The sequence below is a fragment of the Bos mutus genome, chromosome 5 (assembly GCF_027580195.1).
Source record: "Bos mutus isolate GX-2022 chromosome 5, NWIPB_WYAK_1.1, whole genome shotgun sequence".
Taxonomy (NCBI): Eukaryota; Metazoa; Chordata; class Mammalia; order Artiodactyla; family Bovidae; genus Bos; species Bos mutus.
The window spans coordinates 77,744,357-77,771,795 of record NC_091621.1 but is presented as its reverse complement, the minus strand read 5'-3'; the positions used below and the strand labels follow the sequence as shown (position 1 = coordinate 77,771,795).

The following is a 27,439-nucleotide window of genomic DNA, read 5'->3' as shown; positions in this document are numbered from 1 at the left end:
GTCCCCATCTTCTGGGTCAACCTAGTAGATCCTCATGAAGGTTGACACCTTCAAATACCTGAAGGTGGTTCTCATAGCCATCCTGACCCCCAGCCCTTCATCACTGTGGGCCAAATATCAGACAAAGAGCCCTTTAAATAGGCCACAGTGAAAACTTCCCATTCTGGAGTATTTTTCTCCCTTCTGCCATCTACTGGTGAAAATGAAACTATCATAGCCTCCCACCGAAGGAGGATCTGCAAGGATCTGGAAGTTTGGATCTGCAAATGGGTTTGAAAGCCCTTTTGTGTCATATACTTCTTTATTAGGTGGAATAAATTTTTTTTCAAAGGAAAAAAATATAAACGATGATTCGATCTTCAATCAGTAAGCACTTGCTGAATGAATAATATGAAATTATACATGTACACATAATACAAAGTGTATTTAGGATAAAGAGTAGAAACTTGGCATCAAATTGGGTCCCTTATGAGCTGTATGGCGAGCTGTATGGCAAGCTGTATGGGCAAGCTATTAATGCTTATCCACTCTTCATCTGTAATAATCCTAACAATAATGACAATCACAATGGCTAACACTTAGTAATCATTATAAGGAAGAGCCACAGTATAGTTCATTTAAACCTCACAAGGTAGCTTTATTACTATCCGTGTTTCTTCAGATAAGGACATTGAAACAAGAAAAGTTGAATACTTTGCCCAAGGTCTCACAACTGGATAGTCCGGCTCCTTAGCTTATAATGCGGACAATAATACCCACCTTTCAGGATTGTTCAAGAAACTAGAGACAAGTGAAGTTGCTGATACACAGTTTGTTACAGAATATGATAGATATTGAAACTTCTGTGTGCCGGGCTCTGCAGGATGTTAGGAATCACATCCACTAGAAGGCTGCGGTCCCTGCCCACTGGGTGAGCACAATCACAATACAACATTAAGACTGAGTTCAGCCCAGACAGCACCCAACTTTTCAGTATTGTCTTCCTGCTACCTGCCACAGCGGCTGCGAGAGAGCAGATGCTGGAAAGGAGAAAGGGAGGGGACAGAGTTAAAAAACAAATAAAACCCGGTTCAAGACTCTGCGAGGCAGGACTTCCCTGGTGGCCCACTGGTTAAGAACCCACCTTCCAATGCAGGGGATGTGGGTTCAACCCCTGGCCAGGAAACTAAGATCCGACATGGCTTGGCCCAACTAAGCATACGGACCTCCAACCAGAGAGCCCACATGCCGCAACTAGAGAAGGCTGGGCACCCCAACGAAGACCCAGCACAGCCAAAATAAAATTTAAAAAAATTTTTTAAGAATTTTTTTTCTAATTTTTAAAAAAGACTCTGTGAGGCAGACGGGAGAGATGCTCTTATTTCCGTGTTAACGAGAGAAATCGAGGGTCAACGACTCCACAAGGTCACAGAGCTACGATCAGTCTCTTGACGGAGACTGTGTTCCCACACTCCGCTGTGCTCCATGTCCCTCCAGTTTCTTCCAGTCCCTAGATGGCGCCCGTGGGTTAATGAAGGATGACATTTTGGGAAGGTACTGGGTGGACCATGAACAGATAAAAACTTCAAGAATATGAACAGATATGAGGTCCACCTCCTAGAGATTCTAGTCTCTATATGAGCCCATATTTTCCCCTCATCTCTCTTCCACTTGACACAAGTCAGCTCTTCACTCTAGGTGAGACTGCTTAGTACGATTTCTCAGAGTTCAAGTTTCTGCAGTTATTTTTAGCTGGCGTTTATAGTGCATACCTGGGACAGGTGAGGCATGAAAAGGAATGTGGGTGTGGGTAGCCCTTGAGTCTCTAGTGCCAGGGTCTGGGTCTCTTGTCATTCCAGCTAAAGAGGGGTGACTCACACCCTGATTTATTATCGGCCCTGAGGCTGGATTTCACCCTAAGAACTATGTGGATTAAAACTTGTCTACTCTCTGATTCTGCATTCAAGTCTTTGGAGCATACTTGCTTGATGTTATTTTGTTACCTGCTTTTGATAACGTGGATGCCTTCATTTTCTGTAACCAACACCACAGTCTGTGGTTCTTTCTGGTCTCATTCCTCAGGGCTTTGAAGGACCGGGGGCAGATAGTCTCGGATTTGGATTTGGGGCTAGATCTGCAGGTAGGAACTTACCTGGAAAACACTCTGGCTATAAACCAGATGTTCCTATAGAGTCAGCCAAGTTCCAGGAGATCCACTTTTCTTGGCTGCACTGGGTCTTCATTGCAGCATGTGGGCCTGGTTACCCCGTGGCAGGTGGTATTTTATTTCCCTGGTTAGGGATCGAACCTGCTATCCTCTGCATTGGAAGGTGGATTTTCAATCACTGGACCACCAGGGAAGTCCTTCATCACATTTTTGAAGGGCTGGGAAAATAATAATCATAACCTAGTTGAGTCTAGATCCCTCCCAGCAACTTCTAGAATCCTCCCAGACGGCCCTTAAATTCCAGACAGCCTGGAATTCTGGGCCTGCTTTAAGCTTAGAACCACCTTCTCGGCTGAAACCCCAGCACTGGGATCCTGTGTTGTTCAGTTTCTAAGTTGTGTCTGACTCTGTGACACCATGGACTGCTGCACACCAGGCTTCCCTGTCCTTCACTATCTGCTCGAGTTTGCTCAAACTCATGTCCACTGAATCAGTGATGCCATCCAGCGATCTCCTCCTCGGTTGCCCCCTTCTCCTCCTGCCCTTAATCTTTCCCAGCATCGGGATCTTTTCCAATGAGTCGGCTCTTCGCATCAGGTGGCCCAAGTATTGGAGCTTCAGCCTCAGCATCAGTACTTCCAATGAACATTCAGGGTTGATCTCCTTGCTGTCCAAGGGACTTTCAAGAGTCTTCTCCAGCACCACAATTTGAAAGCATCAATTCTTCGGCACTCAGCCTTCTTTACAGTCCAACTCTCACATCCATACATGACTGCTGGGAAAAGCATAGCTTTGTTTGGGATCCTAAGACCCCTCCCTTCATAAGGTAAAGATACTTTCCTCATTTCACTTTGGCTCAGCACGGAGGAAGTAAGTAAAACTAGGTTGGTTAGTATCCTGAAACCATGATACAATGAATACTGTATAAAGTGGCTCTATGATTCAGACGAGAAATAAGGGAGAATTTTCTCTGGGGCAGCATCACTGACTACTGCAAGATAATCCCTCTAAGTCATATAAGTTAGGTGTGGGAATTGATTGCAACTGGGAGGCAGGGGAAGATAGTTAATTATTTTAAAGCCCTCAGTGTCCTAAATCGGGAAAGCAGAACTAAGAAATTACACCAAGATGGGACTAGAAGAAAGGCTAGAGACCTCCTTCCCCACTTCTAAAACTAGACCCTTTGGGACCTTTACTGCAAAGACAATTTACATTTAAGAGGATGTCACTGTAAATTTCTGTACTTCTAGCCATCCTCCCATTTCTGAAGACTCGTGTGCATACATACTCAGTACTGTCTGATCTGCAACTCCGTGGACTATAGCCCACCAGGCTCCTCTGTCCATGAGATTTCCCAGGCAAGAATACTGGAGTGGGTAGCCATTCCCTCCTCCAGGGGATCTTCCTGACCCTGGGATCGAACCCACGTCTCCTGCGTTGTCAGGTGGATTTTTACCACTGAGCCACTGGGGAAGCTACTTCCTGTCTTTTCTCCACTTTCTTTGTAATTAATTCTACCAGTTGAATTCCACAACACAATCTTGTCAGTTCAGTTCAGTTCAGTCACTCAGTCGTGTCCGACTCTTTGTGACCCCATGAATCTCAGCACGCCAGGCCTCCCTGTCCATCACCAACTCCCGGAGTTCGCTCAGACTCACGTCCATCACGTCCATCGAGTCAGTGATGCCATCCAGCCATCTCATCCTCTGTCATCTCCTTCTCCTCCTGCCTCCAATCCCTCCCAGCATCAGAGTCTTTTCCAATGAGTCAACTCTTCACATGAGGTGGCCAAAGTACTGGAGTTTCAGCTTTAGCATCATTCCTTCCAAAGAAATCCCAGGGCTGATCTCCTTCAGAATGGACTGGTTGGATCTCCTTGCAGTCCAAGGGACTCTCAAGAGTCTTCTCCAACACCACAGTTCAAAAGCATCAATTCTTTGGCGCTCAGCTTTCTTCACAGTCCAGCTCTCACATCCATACATGACCACAGGAAAAACCGTAGCCTTGACTAGATGGACCTTTGTTGGCAAAGTAATGTCTCTGCTTTTGAATATGCTATCTAGGTTGGTCATAACTTTCCTTCCAAGGAGTAAGCATCTTTTAATTTCATGGCTGCAGTCACCATCTGCAGTGATTTTGGAGCCCAAAAAAATAAAGTCTGACACTGTTTCCACTGTTTCCCCATCTGTTTCCCATGAAGTGATGGGATCAGATGCCATGATCTTCTTTTTCTAAATGTTGAGCTTTAAGCCAACTCTTTCACTCCCCCCCAAAATGTAGCAGTCCAGAAAGACAGTCTGTACTGGGTTGAAGTGTCTCCCCAAAATCCATGTCTACATGGAATGCAAGTATGTGACCTTATTGAAAATAGGACCTTTGTAAATATAATGAGTCAAGATGAGGTCATACCAGAGTAGGGTGTGACCTAAATCCCCAGTGCTGGGAAAGATTGAGGGCAAGAGAAGTGGGTGACAGAGGAGGAGATGATTGGATGGCATCAACGATTCAATGGACAGTTTGAGCAAGCTCCGGGAGATAGTGAGGGACAGGGAAGCCTAGTGTGCTGCAGTTCACGGGGTCACTAAGAGTCAGATACAACTTAGCAACTAAAAACAGCTAAATTCAACTACTGCATCTGTACAAGAAGCCCATGTAAAAGCACAGACACACAGAAGGGAAGGTTATGTGAAGACGGGGGCAGAGACTGGAGCTACGTTTTCACAAGCCAAGGACCACCAGCAAGCACCAGTAGCAGAGAGGACAGACCCTTCTCGAGAGGCTTCAGATGCAGCATGGCCCTGGTGACAGCTTGATCCTGGACCTCTAGATTACAGAACTGTGATCCAGCAAACTGCTGTTCTTTTAAGCCCCCCTCTGTGGTACTTTGTTACATGTACATTGTACTCTGTGACCCCATGGACTGTAGCCCAGCAGGCTCCTCTGTCCATGGAATTCTCCAGGCAAGAACACTGGAGTAGGTTGCCATTTCCTTCTCCAGGGAATCTTCCCAACCCAGGGATTGAACCTGGGTCTCCTGCATTGCAGGCGGAGTCTTCATTGTCTGAGCCACCAGGGAAACTCACTGTTACAGGAGCCCCAGGAGACTCAAGACTTCACAATCTTGCCTTGGCGGACAGGGAGCATGAAAAACAGCTTGATTAGTGATATAAACCCACAGCTTCGTCCTCATTTGCACCTGAATCACATTCATTTCTGTGCCTGCTGCCCTTCACAAGGCTCTCTCTACTCATTCTGCCCGAGACTCTGTAGTTTATGGTCTGGACCCACCAATATGCCTGAAGACACATCATCCACCTTTCTTCCCTTAGTGGCCCATCTTCCCAACCTAGCAAAGCATACTCTAAAGTACTTCAGAGAAAGCAGCCAAGCTTTAGAAGGTTTCTACCCTTTTTAGTCTCTGCAGAAATATGCATGTACCTGAAGGGTCCACAGACCCTAGGTTTGGGATCCTATTTAAAAAGTTCAGACTTCTTCAGAATAATTCATCTCTTCTTACGCACCACCCACAAAGTGCTCAGTCGTGTCTGACTCTTTGTGACCCCATGGACTATAGCCTGTCAGGCTTCTCCACCCATGGGATTTTCCAGGCAAGTATACTGGAGTGGGTTGCCATTTCCTTTTCCAGGGGATCTTACTGACCCAGGGATCAAACCTGAGTCTCCAGCACTGCAGGCAGACTCTTTACCATCTGAGCCACCATGGAAGCCCACCACCCACAATCTGATTCAAATTAAGCCTGCTTCTAAAGTCTTCCACCGAGTTGAAATAGCAATCATCCATTGGCTTTTATCCACTGGCTCAGAGGGAGACAGAGCTACCAGTATCTAAGCTGCTCTGAGAGTCCCAACAGGAAACACACCAATGGAGAATTACCCCCAGTGGTGGGCACCCCACCCACCATATTTACAAACATCTTCCTGCAATCAACGGTCCACACTTGATTCCCACAGAGAATTTTACTGACATCTACTTTTCACTTACTGAACACTTCAACTTTAAGAAACACAACATGCACTTTCCATTAAGATGTACATGGAAGACTTCCCTGGTGGCACAGTGGGTTAGGAATCTGCCTGCCATTGCAGGGGACACAGGTGTGATCCCTGGTCCGGGAAGACTCCACATGCCTTGGAGCAACTAAGCCCGTGTGCCACAACTACTGAGCCCATGAGGTGAAACTACCGAAGCTGGGCACCTAGAGCCAGCGCTCTACAACAGGCAAGGCCACCGCAACGAGGAAGCTGCGCACTGCAGTGAAGAGCAGTCCACACTAGCCGCAACCAGAGACATCCGCGCACAGCAAGTCTTCTCCTATGAAGTCTTTACCACAAAAAGGTCTTGAAGGAGTCTGAACTTTTTTATAATAATATTTATTATTTCCCATTCAGAGTCATGAAACACAAGCTGAGACTGCTTGAGTTCCACTGTTTTTTAGATATAAACATCCCTTTCCTTTGCAATTACAGGCTGAGGGCTTCATTAGCCCAGTCCTTGATTTGCAGCTGAAAAAAGCACAGGTCTGTGTGAAGGGTGTGAAGGGACAGGAGAGCATGTGCTCCTCATGTCAGGAACAAGTAACCACAGTGGAAGGCCAGTCCGAGTCTCGACATCAGCTCTGTGACAATGTCCCACAGCAACAATGCTTGAACACACAGACGGGGGCCCAGTACTGTAGGAGCCGGGCCGTCTGGACACGTGCTGACGGACTGGCCTGAGGAAGAGGTCCCGTTCTCTCCTTCAGTCATCTCCACAGCACAGAAGGCAGAAATCAAGTCTTTATAAAAGAGATTAACGGCCTTTCCGTTTCTTCATTTTTCCTCCAGCCACCTTGTTCCTGACACCGATCGCACCCTCCGTATCATCATTGTCCCCAGCATCCTCCCGTGAGCGCTTCTTCTTCTCTCCGTGCTCCCTTAACTCCTGCAACAAACAGAAAGGACGGGCTTGATCGTGAACTGCTGTCACTGAGGGGAACACACCCTGGTCTCCACTCCATCAAGTCAAGCCCTCTGCTTCCCTGGCGGTCCAGTGGCTAAGAGTCCCTGCTTCCAATGCAGCAGGCTCAGTTGGATCCCTGGTCAGGGAACTATTAATAGACCTCACATACTGCAACTAAGAAACCTGGTGTAGCTGGCAAGCTAGATAAATAAAATCTTGATAAATTAAGAGAATTCATTTATTTAAAACAAACAAACAAACCCTAAGTAATTCCCTAACACCTCACATTAGCAAAGAAATAAAACCAAAATCCCAATATACAAAACTGTCATCAAAGATAAAAAAATGAAAACAGGGGGCTACTATTTTCATATGGCAGACTAGCAAGATTTAAGAGAACGGTAATACCTAGAACTGGTCAGGGCAGTGGGGAGACACAGACACTGTCCCGCGTACAATGTCACATACGTCGTGTAAGCTGCTATAGCTTTCCTGGAGAGCAACTGGGCATTCTGTATGAATTTGAACTGTGTGTTCTCCACTCAACAATTTATTCTACTTCTAGGAATTTATTCTAAGGAAACAAGTGTGCAAAGCTGTACATAGTAGGATGCTCAACACAGTTATTAACTAAAATATATAAAACTGGGAAAAGCATGAACACATATCAATGGAAAGCACGTTATATATTCATAACAGAATCATTAAGAAGGGATGGCATGAGAATTTTAAAAAGCTAGCATTTAAGGTAACATCTCTAAAACCTACAAGTGGTGCTGTTTTAAAAAACTGAATTCATCCTCCTCAGACTACTAATTGTCTAGAACACATAATCTGGCCCCTTGCCAATTCAGAAGGTAGTGAAGGAGCTTTCAGTGACTCTAAGAAATCAGTCATGCCGCTATGTTTAGGCAAGTTTGGTAACTGAATCAAATGAACGCTAACATGCAGCCTAGATGAAGATTTTTGAATAGAGTTTAAAATGTGAAAGAAAAAGAAAAAAATGTGATCACATGAATCTAGATTAGTTGAAACAGAAAAAACAATACACATTTAGATAAAAGTCATATACAAATTGGAAAAAGTCTCATTATGGCTAAAGAAAAACAGCCAAATGTAATCAATGGTTTTGTGTATTTCACTATTTTAATCCTTTCTGTATTTTCTAAAAAATGTTTTCCAACACACATCAAATTTTCTATAAACAAAAACACCAAGACTTCCATATGGGCAGAAAAACAAGCCCATACCTCAGCTACTCAGAAAGCGCTCCGTGCACTAAGTCTCTTCACCCCTCAGAGCAGCACTCCTGGGATAATAGGGCACTGGCAAGCGTTCTCCTCTAGACCCTTCTATCTCCAGTGCTCCCCCTACAGCTGCTCTCAGGAACTACACTGTCCACCCGACTTATCTGATGCTCATACACCATGTCTCCAAGGTAACTACTCTTCCTGATCTGCAGGTGAGGGACTGACTCTGAGAGGTCAGACACCTTGTGCAGACTCACAGCTGCGTCTTCTCAAGTTCAAAGGTTTTCCTGCCTCACCATTCCTGCCACCACAGACGGTGGCTGGGAATGAATGTAGTCACTGTGATCAGACTGAGTCCAAACCCTGATTTGACCATTTAGTTACAGGGTCAAAAGCAAACTGCCTGCATCTCTATGTTTTAGCATACTCATCTTACACTTGGAATAAAATAATACCATTTATTGAGGATTAACACGATAAAGTGTCTTGCATGCAGTTAAGTTGCATAGAAGCTGGTGAGAAAAGGCATTGCAGGGGTTTTCCTGGTGGCTCCATGGTAAAGAATCTGCCTGCCAATGCAGGAGACATGGTTTCGATCCTGGTCTGGGAAGATCCCATAAGTCTCAGAGCAGCTAACCCTTTGCGCACAACTACTGAACCTGTGCTCTAGAGTCCATGCATCACAACTACGGAGGCTCGTGCACCACAGAGCCGATGCTCAGCAACGAGAGAAGCCGCCACAATGAGAAGCCCTCATATTGCAACTAGAGAGCAGCCTGGGCTCGGTGCGACTAGAGAAAGCCTGTCTTTCAACATTGAAAACCCAGCGCAGCCAAAAATAAACAAATGAACGAGTTGCACACCATTCGGGCAAATCTCTGGGCCTCGGTCACGCGTTCTGTCAGCATCATGACTTCGTCGTCCTGGGTTGGAAAGACAGGCAGTTTCTTCCCAATCAAGTGCTCTATGCGCTGGAAGAGCTCCACGTCATACCTGAGGAAGGAAAGTTGACACGGCTCTGGCTGGCTGACAACATACACGTCCATCTGTTCATCCCAAAACGATGACACAACAGGAGCCACGGTTTTTATAATATCAAACCTATTACTCCTTTTCAGAACATTGATTAAATGCAACCTGCTGTGCAGAGCCCAGCAGAAAACCACCCACCACATCCCTGACTCCCGAAAAGCCTAGGACACGTGGCTGTTTGTTCCTTTAAAAACAAAATCAGAAGAACAGTTACTGTAATATGGTGAGCTGAGGGAATGGTCACTGTTCTCTGGCTCCAGACGTTAAAAGAACAGGGTTTTGGTGTGTGTGCTTTTATACACCAAGGACTCCGCTACACACATGCAGTATATGCTCTTTCCATATACGTCTTCAGTCTTCATTAAAACCCTGCAAGGTTGGTATTACTATTTCCATTTTACAAATGATGAAGGTGGGATGAGGAAGGCTTAGTGCCTATTACAGTAAAAGGTGAAGTCAGGTTCCAAGTGAGTTGGCCCCAGGGTTCTGCTTCTTTCTCTACATTGCTCTGCCCTGAAGTCGGGTCACTTACTGTGTGACAAAGGTAATGGCCTTTCCAGAGCGCCCAGCTCGAGCCGTCCGACCCACTCGATGGATGTAATCCTAAAACACAATGGGCAAGTAACTCTGAGTCAGCTGGAATATGAATTAAAAACTGTGTATGTAAAGTCTTCCCGCCAACCTTTGAAAGAAAACAGATCTGTCCTGGAATGTGGAGAAACAGACTGGCAATCCATTGAAATATGTCTGCCTCACTTTTTAAATTCTCCTCACAGCACAAAACTGACCCCCGCTTTTCCTTTCTTTTATAGAAAGATGAATCCACAAAGCACACCTCCACAGACACAGACAGAGGAAAACGGCCCGGGTCTAGAGGTAGACCTGGGTCCCAGCTCTGCTTCCCCCCATCCCAACCCACAACACAACTGTCTGCAAGTCCCAGAACCTCTCTGAACCATGGTTTCTGTCTATAAGTCAGGGGCACAACACACTGCAAACTCAGCATTACTGCGAAAATCCTATGCGAGAGCACCTTGTCTACAGCAGTTTAATACAAAGTCGAGACACACTAGTTGTTCTCAACTGGGGGTAGCTTTGTCCTCCCCAGGGAGCATCTATGAACTGTCTGGAAACATACCTGGTGGCCACAGTCACCTGTGGGTAGGGGTCAGGAATGCTAAGCATCCTACAGTGGAGAGGACAGCCACACAACAGAGAACTCCCGGCCTGAGGTGTTAATGAGGCTGAGAAACCCTGGGATCGCCGAGGACCACAAGCTGCCATTCTCATCAGTTAGACCAACAGAGGTCAGCATGTGAAACATCTGCTCCTCTGATGGTTGAGCACCTTGCCCCTCTCCTGGGTTCCTTCCTTCACGTTCATTGACAACACATCCACAGGCATGTGCAAGATGAGGAGAATGAACAGATCAAGAGTTTCCTAATTTCTGATACTTAACTACCCAAGGACACACATACACACCCAAAGACACACCCCAAGACTGTAACTAAAGGAAGACAAAAAACATTAAGAAATGCACTTTGGGGGCTTCCCTGATGGCTCAGATGATAAAAGAAATACACTTTGGACACAATGGACTATTATTCAGCCATATAAATGAATGACACCTTCCTGTTTGTGACAACACTGGCTAGACCTTGAAGGTATTTGACTCAGTAAAATAAGTTAGACAGGGACAAATACAGAGATGTCACTTATATGTGAAATCTAACAACAACAAAAAACTGAGCTCACAGATACAGAAAACAGGTTTGGTGGTTGCCAGAGGCAGGGATGGGTGTATGTGAAATGGGTGAAAGAGGTCAAAAGGTACAAATTTCAGTTATAAAATAAGGAAGTCATGGGGATGTAATGTACAACTTGTGGACAAGAGTTAAAAACACAGTACTGCACATTTGAAAGTTGCTAAGGGAAAATATCTTAGAAGTTCTCATCAAAAGAAAAAAAAAAGTGCAACTATGAATGGTGACAGATGCTGTGACCATTTTGCAATATATGCAAATACTGAATCAACACATTTTATACCTAAACTAATATAATGTTACATGTCAATTACACCTCAATTCAAAAAAAAAGAAAAGAAAGGGGGAAGACAGAATTAGAGAGGAGGAAAGGAAAGGAGACGGGAAGGAGAAAGGAAAAGAAAGAAAAAGAAAGAAAAATATTTTGGGTGAGAAAGTCAGGTCAGCAACAAGACTCACCTTGGAATGGGTAGGAATGTCAAAGTTAACCACTACATCCACATGGGGTATGTCCAAACCGCGGCTTGCAACATCAGTTGCTAGAAGAATGGAACGAGCCTTCGCCTTAAATTTATTAAGGGATCCCAGGCGCTTGCTCTGAAACAATGAAAAGAAATGGAATGAATTTTCATCTTGAAAATCTAAGGAATCTTGGAAATCCAAGACACATAAACTAGACACATTAAATAGATACAAGAACCAAGAAAGAAATTTTTTAAATGATGTTTCCCCTTCAGTCTAACTGGGCTTCACAGGTCAAAAGGAAACATGAAAGCAAAAAAAAAAAAAAAAAGGTCTAAGACTAAAGCTAGAAAATACTAACATAAAATATTGTCAAACATGACAGAAAGGTAACCGGGAAATAATTTACCACAAGGGCTGAACAAATCGGGCTTCCCAGGTGGTGCTAGTGGTAAGGAACCTGCCTGCCAATGCAGGAGATGCAAGAGACCTCCTCCAGAACCCCTGGCATGGCAACCCATTCCAGTACTCTTGCCTGGAGAATCCCATGAACAGAGGAGCCTGGAAGGCTACAGTCCATGGGATAACACAGAGTCTGACACAACTGAAGCAACTTAGCACGCACACATGTTGAATAAATCAACTCTACAGTTTCCATACTAGACGACTACCTGTGGAATATTCTAACTGGAGCCTCCTGCTATCCTGAAAGGAGGAAGCAGCATTGACGGCAACACTTTAAAGCCCGTAACAGCAGGACAACCGCGGAAGGACACATTAGTGTCACATGCTGCTACTGCAGAAACCTCCTGCCGTGAGGTTTACCTTTCTCACCAATGATGCTGAAGAATAGTTACCTGACTCATCTGTCCGTGGAGGGGAATGGCAGTGAATCCAAGATTTCGGAGTAGCAGAGCTGTCCTCTGAGTGTTGTTACAGGTGCTGCAGAATATCATAAAGGAGTTCCCGGCCAATTCGTTCAGAATATAAACCAGGTAGGTATCCTAAGTCACAAAGCCAAAACAATATATGTAACTGAACCTGGAAGAAAGTCAGAGTCCTGGGCATACAAGCTACATAAAAGACTAAGCCTCTAGCTGCTTCTCAATTACCCAGATGCTCAGCTGGCAGCCCTGCACCCCTTAATCAGCTTTATCATTATCATCTCTGAGAACCATGAGTAACACACAGAGCCTGACACCAAGCACAAGGCGAGCTGGGCTCAGCAAGCACGCAAAGCCCTTACATCAGAGGACAAGACTAGGGTCCGCTGCCCACAAAAAAGCCACATAAAAAGCAGACCAAAGAAAAACTACCTCAAGGATGGGGTTAGGAAGGGATTATATCATGACTTCATTACTCTGGTTTAATACATTGTGAATTCCCGGAATGCTCGGCGTTATCAGTGATAAATGTAAACACGGCATGAGCTCTAAAACAAACAGCACTTAGCTAATCAAGAGCTGACACTTTCAGACACTGTGGTGAAGGAGGGGAGGGAGAGGAAGGAATGATCAGAGTAAACACTCTACCTTGAACTTGGAAGGAATAAAAAGATAATACTGCTGCAACTTCTCAACCGTCTGGTACTTGGAGGAGACGGCGCATTTCACAGGGTTCTTCAGCGCCGCTCGCTGAAGTTTCTGCACCTGGAGAAGGGACATCTAGATTAGCATGTTGATTCCTAAGTGCTCTGGTTTTACTCTTGTTACTGGGGCTGTTTCTACTTATCAGTTCTCATAAAGAAGAAAAGAGAAGTCCTAGAAAAGCTCACCTTCTTGGTCATCGTAGCAGAGAAGAGAAATGTTTTCCGATCTCGGGGAATCACTTTGAGGATCTTGTCAACCTAAGGCAGAAAGAGCAAAGGATACCAACATGACATTTACACTGGAAACCTGCAAATGTATTTTGTGAAGGAGATAAGGGATCACAAACTAAATACATCACACTGGATTTTGGGAACTCAAACCTTCGATTCAATTCAGCTAAAACTTACTGAATATATACTGTCAGGTAGCACATCCGATGCTATCAAAAAATAATGCTAATCAGAGAAAAGAACATTTTAAATCAGTACAGTATAGCTAATCTAAGAGAAAAGAAAAGAATAAGCATTAATCAACTAAGTTATGAAGAACTTCTTGTTAAAGAAAAGATAGAAGAGGTTGAAATCAAATGAAGTAGAAAAGAAAATCTGGTTTTGATATTTCTTACCTCTAAAATCAAAGTCAGACTACATATAATATATATGCTTTTTGTCCAACTATTTGTTTTTTAGTTGAAGAATAGTTGATTTACACCATTTCAAGTATACAGCAAAGTGATTCACATACATATACTTTTTCAGATTCTTTTCCACTGTGTGTATGTGTGCGTGTGTGTTAGTCGTGTGTCTGACTGTCTGTGACCCCATGGACTGTAGCCTGCCAGGCTCCTCTGTCCATGGAATTCTCCAGGCAAAAACACTGGAGTAGGCTGCCATTCCCCTCTGCAGGGGATCTTCCCAACCCCGGGATCAAACTCACGTTTCCTGTACTGCAGGCAGATTCTTTATCTTCTGAACCATCAGGGAAGCCCCCCCAGCACAGCTTATTACAAAATACTGAATACAGTTCCATGTGCTATACAGTAGGTCCTGTTGTTTATTTTATACATAATAGTCTGTATATGTTAATCCTAAATTCCTAATCTATCTCCCCTCAAAAGTCAGACTATATTCTTAAGAGGATGCTGAGACTATTTACAATAGCCAAGAAATGAAGGCAAGCTAAATGTCCATCGACAGATGAGGGATAAAGTGGCGGTACATTATACAGTGTAATAGTACTCAGCCATTAAAAATGAAACAATGCCATCTGCAACAACACAGATAGACCTAGAGATTATTATCCTAAGTGAAGTCAGACAAAGACAAATATCCTATGATATCACTTACATGTGGAATCTAAAAAACAGTACAAATCAATTTATTTATGAAACAGATTCAGAGACATAGAAAACAAACTTAAGGTTACTAAGAGGAAGCGGGGGAGATAAATTAATAGTTTGGGATTGGCAGATGCAAACTACTGTGTATAAAGTAAATAAACAACAAGGTCCTATTATACAGGACAGGGAACTATTTTCAATATCTTGTAAGAAACTATAATGGAACGGAACAGGGAAAAGAACATGCACACACACACATATACACACATAGATATATGTATAACTGAATCACTTTGCTATATACCAGAAACGCTGTAAATCAATAATGCTTCAATTTCAAAATTAATTACATTTAAAAGCAACAAGGATATATTGTACCAGCATAGGGACACAGAGTCATTATTCTGTAATAATCTTAAATGGAGTATATGGAGCATAATCCACAGAAATACTGAAGCACTATGTTGCACTCCTAAAAGCAATATAATATTGTAAATCAACCATCTTTCAACAAAAAAGAAAAGCAGCAGGTATGTTAAATTAACTGACAGTAGTAAGTGCTCCAAAAAGCAAGTGAGCTATGAATCAGACTTTGAAACGGGGTACCTGAGAAGTTCTAAGAGGAGGAAAGATGTTAAGAGCTCACCTCTGTCTCAAAATCCATATTCAAGATTCGGTCTGCTTCATCCATGACCAAGTACTTGAGGGCTCTTAAGTTGAAACCTTTCGTATTTTCCAAGTGGTCAATCAGTCGGCCAGGAGTTGCTAACAAGAAAGGTTGAGGACGTGTTTAAGAAAAAGGACAGAAAGGGAGTAAACTCCCACTCCTAATAATTCCAGAAATTAAAAAAAAAAACCATTAAACAGGGTTGCAGACAGTCACTCTTGGAACACTCTCCGCACAAGTACATTACACCTAGCATCAGTAGATCTTTCTGAAATCCCTCCTCACCAGCACCCTTTACCGGCGTCAGTCACTCACCTATCACTATATGCGGTTTTTTGGCCAGGGCCAGAGATTGGGACATTGAATCAATTCCACCTACAATGACAGCTACAGAAATAAAAAGAATATTAAAAAGAGATCCTTAATTTTGTTTCCATGATGCACTAAACATCTTTTAAAGCCAATGCCAGATTTCTACTTTCATTTCTCTTCCCTTACAATGACAACTTTCCCCGAAGCTAAAATACCCAATCAGCTCTTTAGGTTGGTGAACTTCCATTAACACTTCCTTTCATTCCCTTTCACATTCATGCTCAACCTGTGAAGAAACTGTGAAGAGTCCTTTCCTCCCAACACTTACCACACTGCACCCCAATCGAAGACCCCAGGGCTTCAAACTGCTCTGAGATCTGAAAGGCCAGCTCCCGAGTCGGGGTGAGAACTAAGGCAAACAGACGCTGGGGCGTCTCCAACAATGCGTTGAGAATGGGCAGAGCAAAGGCGCCGGTTTTCCCAGAGCCGGTTTCTGCCAGCCCGATGATATCACGACCTAGAAGACAAAAAATATACATAATAGCAAAGAAATGCTCTCTGCGCCATTCCCATATTGGTGGGAATATGACTAAATGCTGGGCACAACACAGACCATGAATAAATATTTGATGAATTGAGGGGAAGAGAAAGTTGATCAGACAGAAGACACGGTCTCTGTCCTGAATAAGCTCAAAATCCACACAATACATAATAATATGATAGGTCCCTGCAGGACAGGGTGAAAAAGGAAGGAGTCGTCAGGAAAGGCTAACAGAGGTGACAAGCAAATTAAATCTGGAGGTCAGCAAAGAAAGGACAGTCTCATGTGAGGAAAGAGGCTTTAAAGAACACAGAATGAGTAAGGAAAGGGAAAAGTACAACATGGCCAGAACACAGAAGTCAAGGGGGAAAACGGAGAAGAATGAGGAAACCCACAGCCATGCTAAGGAGTTTGGATGTCTTCCTTTAAGACAGAGGAATGGAAGGATTTTAGGCAGGGAGTATCATGACCTTTAAGTATCAACACTCTTTAAGACTTCCCTGGTGACTCAGATGGTAAAGAAGCTGCCTGCAATATGGGAGACCTGGGTTCTGTCCCTGGGTTGGGAAGATCCCCTGGAGAAGGAAATGACAACCCACTCCAGTACTCTTGCCTGGAAAAATCCCATGGACAGAGAAGCCTGGCGGGCTACAGTCCGGGGGTCACAAAGAGTCGAACGTGACTGAGCGACTAACACATGACATGACATGACTCTTTAAGAAGATAAACCCCAGGCCTGATGGCATAAGGAGAAGCCAAGGAGCTTAACAGTAATCACTGTTTATACTGCTCCTCCTGAGGGAAGAATGCCAGATTCCTTAAGAATGGTCTGTTATTGCCAATCAAGCCATAACTGAGAAGATCTGGCAATTAATTCCCAAGCCAAAACCACTGTCTCTAGGTTCGCTGTAGCCCCCAAGGCAGCGATCTTTGGCCTGGGCCAGAGACTGGGACACTGAATCAATGTCTCAGCCCCCAGCGGAAAGGTTTCCTTCAAGTAATGACCGCCACACTTGATTGCTCAGGATTCCTCACCTAGAAATTTTCCCTGACGCAACTTGAACGTGACTCTCTTCCTTACACTCTAAAGTGACCTCAAGGGCCAAAATGGGGAAAGCACAGGAAAATGAGACCTCAGAGAGGATACAAGGGGAGCTATGATGGTAGCCTGAATGGAGGCCAGGTGAAGTGAGAGACAGAAAGTAACAAACAAAAATGAAGAGTCACTGTAAATCAACTATATTTCAATAAAATAAAAATAAAAGACAGAAAGTAATGAAAGAAAATCTGATTGGCACAGAGGTTTCTACCTGGGGAAACTCAAAGGCCATAAACTGAGATATAGGCTACAGAGAAATTAGTTCTGGTGAGAAAAATAAAGACTCTGGTTTGGATCCAGGGAACTTGAGATTCCTGCAGTAAGCCTGGAAATAAGTATCTAAAAACCAGTTGGACAAACTTGTTTGTGGAGTTCATCCGAAAAAATATGGGCTAGAAATACAGATGTGGGAGGCAAGAGCATCAGACCAGTGGTGCTCCCCCAGGGGCAGACACATCAGAGTAAACCATGAAGTTTTATATCTGTATATGCCTAGGTCCCATACCTGGAAATTCCAATTCAGGAGGTCTAGGCTGGAGCCCAGAAATCACTAGAGTTTTAAAAGATCCACAGGTGATTCTAATGAGCACTGGCTGAAACTCACTGATGCAGCCAGCATTAAAGCTTCAGGACTGGATGAGAAATCTTAGAATTTTACAGTGAGGGTAAAAAAGGATGAAGCTAGAATTAACACTGCAAGGCAAAGGAAAAGAACCAGAAGAAACTGAGAAAGAAATGCTGGAAAGACAAAAGACAACAAACCACCTTGCAGAAAGTAAGCTCATTAACACTGCAGAATTACTTTTTAAAAAGCCAAAAAAGCCACAAACTTTTTATCTTTACTGACCATACTTTATTTCACTTGAAGTAGGCAAAGCAATAGCTCTCAAATGTGGTAAGTATTTAACTGAGTATGTGCAACTTTACACTGAACCTGAAACAGACCACATACTTAATTTCAACCTACCTTGTAAGGCCAAAGGAATAGCTTCAATCTGGATCTTTGTGGGCTTTGTCCATCCCAACTGGTCACAAGCTTCACACAATACATCTGTCACACCCTTGGAATTCAGAAAAACACAGTTTAGCAAAGAACAACACACACTCGCCCCCCATACAACTAAAGGACTGTCAGGGCAGCCTTGCTGGTGACACATGCATCTCCTACATTTTGATTCAAAAGGTATTTATTGCAGATGGTGACTGCAGCCATGATATGACTAACCTAGACAGCATATTAAAAAGCAGAGACATTACTTTGCCAACAAAGGTCCATCTAGTCAAAGCTATGGTTTTTCCAGTAGTCATGTATGGATGTGAGAGTTGGAGTGTGAAGAAAGCTGAGAGCCGAACTGATGCTTTTGAACTGTGGTGTTGGAGAAGACTCTTGAGAGTCCCTTGGACTGCGAGGAGATCCAACCAGTCCATCCTAAAAGAAATCAGTCCTGAATACTCACTGGAAGAACTGATACTGAAGCTGAAACTCCAATACTTTGGCCACCTGATGCAAAGAACTGATTCATTGGAAAAGTCCCTGATGCTGGGAAAGATTGAAGGCGGGAGGAGAAGGGGACGACAGAGGATGAGATGGTTGGATGGCATCACCGACTCAATGGACATGAGTTTGAGTAGACACCGGGAGTTGGTGACGGACAGGGAAGCCTGACATGCTGCAGTCCATGGGGTCCCAATGAGTTGGACACCACGAAGCGACAGAACTGAACTGACTCAGTCTCCTCCTTAATTCTGAGTACTGGGACAGTAACTCAAGGCTGTCATCACTCTTCACTCACCAGGGACCAAGCCAACAAGTTCTTTACGTGGGTTACTTCATTTAATCTTCACAGTTCTATAAGATACTTATCATAATCCTCAATTTACAGAGGTGGAAGGTCAGGAACCGAGAGAACTTGCATCTAGTAATGGGTCAGAATTCAAACCCGGCTCATCGGAATTCTAAACCCAAATCGGACAGGTCGCACTGGACAATATCCTGCACAAACACAGCGTTGCCACACCAAGTGGAGCTGAAATGGGCAAATGGGGCTCCTGGGCCCGGCCTCCTTCCCACCACCCAAACTCGGAGTTGAGGGCGGGCCCTCGTCCTAAACCTGAGCCTCGGGTACCCTGGGGGAAATCTGAGCTAGGCCCCGGCTGCTTCCGCACACCACAGGCCTAGATGGAAGGCAACCGGACTCTGCCCGCGCCTGCCGCCGGAAGAACAAAGGGAAGCTGGCATCATCCACTCTTACCAGGTCTTTAAATGTTTTCGTTTCTTCCACCTCCACCGCCGTCTGGGGCGCCTCCATGCTTTCCAGGGAATCGTGCTCCACGGACGCCGCCATGCTGTCCGCGAACTCCGGAAGTGGGTCGGCGGACACAGGATTCTGGGAAACGTAGTTTTAGCTCTCTCCGGCGGCGGCGGCGGCGGCGTGTTGTGGGCGCCCCGCTGAGGGTTTGGCCAGGATTTGCACCAGCCGGCCCGGCAGGCGGGGATTCGCGGACAAGTACATATGGAGATCCAACCAGTCCATTCTGAAGGAGATCAGCCCTGGGATTTCTTTGGAGGGAATGATGCTGAAGCTGAAATTCCAGTACTTTGGCCACCTCGTGCGAACAGTTGACTCATTGGTTAAGACTCTGATGCTGGGAGGGATTGGGGGCAGGAGGAGAAGAGGACGACAGAGGATGAGATGGCTGGATGGCATCACTGACTCGATGGACTTGAGTCTGAGTGAGCTCCGGGAGTCTGTGATGGACAGGGAGGCCTGGCGTGCTGCGATTCATGGGGTCGCAAAGAGTTGGACAAGGCTGAGTGACTGAACTGAACTGATATATATTAAAAAAAAAAAAAAAAAAAGGATGGATATAAACTTTAGGACTTGTGGAACTGAACCAAAAGCAGAAGGACTTGATGACCAGGGTCTGCAGTCAACCCTCCTTTTTTTTTTTTTTTTTCAGTCGCTAGGTCGTATCTGACTCTCCGCGACCCTGTGGACTGCAGCCTGCCAGGTTACTCTATCCATGGGATTTTTCAGACAAGAATACTGGAGTGGGTTGCGATTCCCTTCTCCAGGGACTCTTCTGGACCCAGGGATTGAACCCAGGTCTCCAGCGTTGCAGGCAGATGGGCTTCCCTGATAGCTCAATTGGTAAAGAATCCGACTGCAATCCAGGAGACCCTGGTTGGATTCCTGGGTGGGAAGGTTTGCTGGAGAAGGGATAGGCTACCCACTCGATTATTCTTGGGCTTCCCTTGTTGCTCAGCTGATAATCCGCTGGCAACGCGGGAGACTTGGGTTCGATCCCTGGGTTGGGAAGATCCCCTGGAGAAGGAAATGGCAATCCACTCCAGTTCTCTTGCCTGGAAAATCCCATGGATGGAGGAGCCTAGTAGGCTACAGCCTGTGGGGTCGCAAAGAGTCGGACACGACTGAGCAACTTCACTTTCATTTTCACCCACTCCAGTATTCTGGCCTGGAGAATTCCATGGACTGTATGTGTATAGTCCATGGGATCACAAAGAGTTGGACAGGCTTTCATTTGACTCTGTGCTAAATAAATCCTGTCTCTGGTGTTTACCCTTACAACACTCTTCCCCTTATAGTTCTTCTTTTTACATATCAGAAAGAAGGCAGCAGAGACACCAAAATACCAGATTCAATTACTGGATTACTGATGCCAGCCTATGACTGTCATTGAAACAATGCAAGAGGAAGAAATCAAGATCCTAATACCTTTGTTCCCCATTGCCAACTCCTGACCGGGAGCCCTCCTCTTATAGAAGCCCTAGACTCCTTATGGAGTGGGGCACAGTTTTTGAGACAAGAACCTACTGTGTTCCCCTCTCTGCTGGCTGAGAATTAAAGCCACCTTTCTATTTCTTCCAAATTCTGTCTTTGTATTTCTTATTCGGCTTCGGTGGGCAGAGAAGACCTAGGTTTTGACCGGCAACACTCCTCCTGTTATGAAAAACAAAATTCACCTGAGTATTAGACAGGCTAGGACCTGGGACCTGGGACCCTTTGCTGCAGTCCTGACACCTTCGTTTGTTGAAGAAGAGACTTTCAGAAACATCATTTTCCATGATAACAAGCAACTTTTCCCAGCACAGAATTCCTCTGCCATACAGATTTTTCTGTAAAAGCAAAGAGAGAAGGATTTACTTTGCTTCCCTGAGGCTCATGCTGATTTCACATAGGCGAATGGAATGGAATTAAAAGTTCTGGGAGAAGGTGGAAGACTGTATTGGAAAGTTCGAGACAGCAGAGCAAAGAGGCCTGGAAAGGGGAGCCAGATGGAAATGATCGAGAGGACTGTATATAATACAGGGTCTAAAGTTATCCAAGTTTTGTTAAAATGTGTTACAGGAACAGCAACAACAAAAATCACACAAGATTTCTGGGGCTCTGTCGTTCAGTTGCTAAGTTACGTCAGACTCTTTTCGACCTCATCAACTGCAACACACTAGGCTTCCCTGTCCTTCAACATCTTCCAGAGTTTGCTCAAGCTCATGTTCATTGAGTCAGTGATGCTGTCTAAGCATCTCATCGTCTTCCATCTCGTTCTACTCTTGCTTTCAATCCTTCCCAGCATCAGGGTCTTTTCTGGGGCTCCTCTAAAGGGAAATGGATTCAAACCAACAAGCTGCTATTATCATAGCAAATTCTGCCCACTTTACCCAAGGGAAAAGCACTTCTGTGTTCTTTTTTGTTTTGTTTTGAACTTTTTATTTTGTATTGGAGTATAGCCGATTAACAATGTTGTGATAGTTTCAGGTGGACAGCTAAGGGATTCAGCCATACATATGCAAGTACACTTCTGTGTGTTCTTGGATAATTCAGACATGGGCTCTTTTTCAAACTTCCTCTGGTGCCAGCACCCACCTTGATGACAGAGTTCATGTCAGATCAACAGGGTGAGCACAGGCGGGTCCAGTCAAGAGGACTGTGGGCTTTTGACTATTCCTAAGTCTGGAGTAGTTTGGATATTCACATTCTGGTCATAGAAATAATAGAGGTCTGTTCTAGTAACTGAACCGTGTCATATCCTGTACTTTCAGAACAATGAGAAACGTTAAAGAGGAAATCCCAATAAACACTCAAAATAAGGGGCAAAGCAGCCCTGAAACAATACACTGGCTCCAGGAGGAGAGGTCAAAGTGACTGATCCCACCTCCCTTCCCCCGGAGAGGTTTTTTCTTTGCTTTCAATTTTTTTGGTTGAAGTACAGATGGCTTACAATCTTGGGTTAGTTTCAGGTATACAACAAAGTGATTCAGTTTTATATGTGTGTATATATATAAATATATATTCTTTTTTAGATTCTTTTCCATTGTAGGTTATTACAAGATATTGACTCTAGTTCCCCATGCCATACAGTAGATCCTTGTTGTTTATCGTGCTTTATATATAGCAGCGTGTATATGGTTTTTTTTGATTGGAGGGAAACTGCTTTACAGTGTATGTTGGTTTCTGCCGTACAACTTGAATCAGTCATCATTACACACACACACACACACACATATAGCCCCCTCTTGAACCTCTATCTCCTTCCCACCTGCTTCCCCCCGCAGGTCATCCCAGAGCACCAGGCTGAGTTCCCTGTGTTACACAGCAGCTTCCCTCTAGCTGTCTGTCTTACACATGATAGTATATATATGTCAGTGCTACTTACTCAATTCTTCCCGCCCTCTCCTTCCCCTGTATCTGTTAATCTCACAGTCCTAATTTATCCCTCTCCCTCCGAAATGTTTTCCAGGCCTTCATGCACCTCTTCCTCTACACATGCAAAAATATATATTAAAAACTATAGCTTATGGCTATATTAACATAAACATGTTAATATTACATATTAAAATATTTTCTTTGACTTAAAAGTTATCTTTTTCATTTGATATTTTAAAAGAAATGAAACCTTTATGTGGGCCTCTAAAAGTATAGTGGGCTCCCAGGCACAGTGGCTCCTGCACCTGGTGGATAAGGGAAGGGTGTGAAGACCACAGGGAAGCCTTCAACAGGCCAGTGACATGGGCTGCTGTGGGGTGAAAGCTTGCGAGGATAGAGGTGGCTCCCGGACCAAAGTAACACAAACTTTTCATTCAAACAAGAATCTGTTCTTAATCAGTTTCTGCTCAAGCTCTTCCCAGGAGCTACATACCCTGTAGTCTATTTTGGAGAAAGCTCCCTCTAACACAGCGCTCTATACTCATCAGGAAGCTAGCAATGCAAAATGTAATCTATCAAAAAGTTATCTTTAACTTATGAATTCTTTTTTTTTTTTTTAATTTTTTGGCTGTCCCCAAAAAATCTTGAAAATCTTTGGCATCTTGAAGAATCTTAGTTCCCAGGCCGGGGATCAAACCAGTGCCTTGTGGAGTGGAAGTGTAGAGTTCTAACCATCAGGGAACTCCCCATAACTTATGAATTCTATAATTCTGTTATGGATATGTATGTCCAAGGGAAGAAAGGACACTAATGATGTAATAATGAGGACAGAGAGAGATTTCAGTCTCCATGGAATCAATAAAAAATGACGTATAAAATACTTTGTTATCTAACCAATTTGTGTCTAGAGAAAAAAAAGAGATAACTAGTCCTGGTTATTTATTTATTTCCTTCTTCTTTTTGCCTATAGTTTCAAAAGTTTTTTAAAATATAGAAAAACTGTATGTCTTTCTTTATGTTTAACAAACATTCTCAAACACTATGGCAGACTGTGGACCACACACTAGGAACTGGAAGTAAGCATGAAATTTATATCCAGTGAGGGGGGACAGCCTATGTTTTAAATAACAAAAGTAAGTAAATAAATAAATCTTAAGTGGGAAGAACAGAAACAAAAGAAGGAATCAAAAGTGAGATGCATGGTTAAAAGGAGAAAAGCAAGATACTACAGCAATATATGATGGGGTGAGCTGGCCTTCCTCTGCGAAGCAGGGACATTTTCCCCCTAGAAGGGACTTTTAAACTGAAATTTGGAAGATGAGCATCATTGACTGGCTGTGCAGAGAGCTGTTTACAGGCAGAAAGAATCTTCCAGGCTAAGCTTTGCAGTGGAGAAAAATCAAATGAAACTTATAGAGATTATAATATGATGATTTATGATGATGATGGAGGTATAAGTGGGGACCTGAATATTTAGGGCCTTACTTCCCTGGTGGCTCAGACGGTAAAGAATCTGCCTGCAGTGCGGGAGACCTGGGTTCGATCCCTGGTTTGGGAAGATCCCCTGGAGAAGAGCATGGCTACCCACTCCAGTATTCTTGTTACTGAGGCCAAGCTCTATCTGCTCACCACACGATGGGCCAATGAATCCGAGAGACCAGAGTTTGAGGTAAGGAAGAGACTTTAATCAGGGAACCAGCTGACTGAGAAGATGGCAGGCTAGTGCCTCAAAATTACCGTCTTGTTGGGGTCTGGATGCCAAGTTCTTTGATAGATCAGAGATGGGGCGAGATAGGAAGCAAAGTAAAAAGGCCATGAATCTTGCAAACATCTCCCAGAATGACCAGCCTCAAGCAAGGGATGTGCTAACTTCTTCCTTGCCACCTACTGGCGGATAGAGTTCTGAACAAAGGTACTTCAGTTTACTAGAGGCCAGGATTCTCTGAGGCAGGCTGTTCTGGATGATTAGAATAACAAAAGCAATGAAAAGCAAGTCAAAGAAGCAGTTCTAATATGCAGTCAGGATTGGCTTCTTCTCTGCAACTTTCTTGCCTGGAGAATCCCATGGACAGAGGAGACTGGTGGGCTACCGACTGGTGGGCTTGTAAAGAGTCAGACACAACTGAGCGACTAACACCTTCACTTTCATATTCCAATGAACATTAAGACATGAGCATCTGGCTTTCTCTTCCACACTTGTTTCTCTCTGCATCTCTCAGCTTCCGCATCAGCAAGTGCTGTAGACTCAGCTGCCTAAATTTATCTTGAGTCCCTTTACTTCTGCCTTTCCATCACTACCACCACTGTTGAAAATGAACTTTATCATTGTCTGATTTCTAGTAGATTTAAACATTAGGAGAGCAGTGACTCATTGGTGGTCACTGCCATTCCCAGTGCCTTGCACAGAACAGGCATTCAGTAAATTGTTGTTCAATGAATAAATGAGAATGGTTTGTAGATTAGTCTCCTCGGAAAACGAAGATCATGGCATTCGGTCCCACCACTTCATGGGAAATAGATGGGGAAACGGTGGAAACAGTGTCAGACTTTATTTTTTGGGGCTCCAAAATCACTGCAGATGGTGACTGCAGCCATGAAATTAAAAGACGCTTACTCCTTGGAAGGAAAGTTATGACCAACCTAGATAGCATATTCAAAAGCAGAGACATTACTTTGCCAACAAAGGTCCATCTAGTCAAGGCTATGGTTTTTCCTGTGGTCATGTATGGATGTGAGAGTTGGACTGTGAAGAAGGCTGAGCGCTGAAGAATTGATGCTTTTGAACTGTGGTGTTGGAGAAGACTCTTGAGAGTCCCTTGGACTGCAAGGAGATCCAACCAGTCCATTGTGAAGGAGATCAGCCCTGGGATTTCTTTGGAAGGAATGATGCTAAAGCTGAAAATCCAGTACTTTGGCCACCTCATGTGAAGAGTCGACTCATTGGAAAAGACTCTGATGCTGGGAGGGATTGGGGGCAGGAGTAGAAGGAGACGACAGAGGATGAGATGGCTGGATGGCATCACTGACTCGATGGACTTGAGTCTGAATGAACTCCGGGAGTTGGTGATGGACAGGGAGGCCTGGCGTGCTGCGGTTCATGGGGTCGCAAAGAGTCAGACACGACTGAGCGACTGATCTGATCTGATCTGAGCATGCTTGGCATGAATATCCCCTGAGTTTATTTATTTGCTAATTGGATGAATCATAGGGAATTTCTGAATCACACACACACAAAAAAACGGAGAAACTGACCTTGGAGTGTGGTCATTTAACAAGGCAGGCTGCAGCCACTCCTACGGTAGGCACCACCCCATCCTCAGTGGCCAGGAGCAGCTCACCGTGGCAGTAAAGCCAGCTTCTCTACCTAACTTGTCATTTGGCCCCTGGAACATTAGTCAGAAACCCTTGGTCCACTACCATCCTTAAGTCTTTAAGATAAAAGATTTTCACGTCCAGCACCTGAAAAAACCTGATGTCTGAGGTTTTGGGAGTTAAAATGATGTCATAGATATACCGAGATGTAAATAAAATCTGGGGAAAAGAGGGTTTAGCCTGATGTCAACAACAAGCAGGAAATTCAAATGTTATAGTTCTTATAAACCACAAAGGCTAGAGTTTCAAGGTCACTTCTTACTGTGGAGTGGGTGATAAAGGAAAGGCAACTTTGACTCATTTCCTGATTCCTGGTTGCTTGGTATTCTTTCATACAAGTGTTCTTTTAAATGCATACACAACTTTTTAGAAAAGAAATTGCTAGAAATGGAGGTGTTTAAGAGATTCCTTTGGAAAAGGAAATGGCAACCCACTCCAGTATTCTTGCCTGGAGAATCCCAGGGACAGAGGAGCCTGGTGGGTTGCCGTCTATGGGGTCGCACAGAGTCGGACACAACTGAAGCGACTTAGCAGCAGCAGCAAGAGACTCCTTGGGACATCTCTGGTGGTGGTCCAGTGGTTAAGAATCGCCTACCAATCCAGGAGACACGGGTTCAATCCTTGGTTGGGGAAGATCCCACGTGCTGCAGGGCAACTAACCGCATGCACCGCAACTACTGAACCTGTGCTCTAGCGCCCTCAAGTGGCAACTACAGAGCCGACATGCGGCAAGGAAGAGCCCATGAACTGCAACGAAGACCCAGTGCAGCCAAAAGTACATAAGTAAAAAGTCAATCCAGATATCATTGCCACAATGAAATAGTAAGTATAGGACACGGCAGCTTCCAGCCACACTTTCCAATGGAAGCCTTTGAATTTAAGTAAAAGGGTTTGATGTCTAAATGTTCAAAATAAATAGATAAAATAAAACGTTAACTGCTATCCTGGACAATTTCTCATGCTTGGTGATAGCCTGACATCTTTTGAACAGTTTTCCTGCGAGGAGCAAAATTCTCCCAGTTCAAGCCCACTAGAAACCAGAAATTCACTCTCCCACCCACCTTTGCACCTAAATGTCTCTACCGAGCAGACACACCTCTCCAGAGCAATACAAAAAAGTGGATCCTGGCATTGGCATAGGTGTCCAGCTTGAGGGGGCAGCCGTGGCAAAGGGTCTGGTGTCCAGCATGTGTAAGGAACATGCACTCCAAGGTGTCCTCACTTAGTGGCAGCAGCAGTGGA

The 27,439-nt window shown here is 44.3% G+C and overlaps 1 protein-coding gene across 1 annotated transcript; it reads right to left on the bottom strand.

Annotated features, from left to right (window-relative positions):
- Positions 1-6,171: 6,171 nt before the first annotated feature.
- Positions 6,172-19,567, bottom strand: DDX47 (DEAD-box helicase 47). Its single transcript, XM_005890027.3, has 12 exons — positions 19,412-19,567; positions 18,127-18,220; positions 15,848-16,036; positions 15,523-15,594; positions 15,187-15,305; positions 13,387-13,458; positions 13,145-13,261; positions 12,470-12,616; positions 11,610-11,747; positions 9,920-9,990; positions 9,219-9,348; positions 6,172-7,087 (listed from the first exon to the last, which is right to left on the bottom strand). Exons 1-12 carry the CDS (start codon positions 19,502-19,504, stop codon positions 6,956-6,958), a joined length of 1,374 nt encoding a protein of 457 aa, XP_005890089.1. The 5' UTR covers positions 19,505-19,567; the 3' UTR covers positions 6,172-6,955.
- Positions 19,568-27,439: the final 7,872 nt, after the last annotated feature.

Excerpts from the sequence above, each read along its gene's own strand:
- DDX47 (XM_005890027.3), bottom strand. The coding sequence starts at position 19,504 with ATGGCGGCGTCCGTGGAGCACGATTCCCTGGAAAGCATGGAGGCGCCC. Across the intron at positions 16,037-18,126 it reads TATTCCTTTGGCCTTACAAG|GTCGTGATATCATCGGGCTG; the intron begins GTAGGTTGAAAT and ends TTTGTCTTCTAG. Across the intron at positions 13,459-15,186 it reads ATATGGATTTTGAGACAGAG|GTTGACAAGATCCTCAAAGT; the intron begins GTGAGCTCTTAA and ends TTTCTGCCTTAG.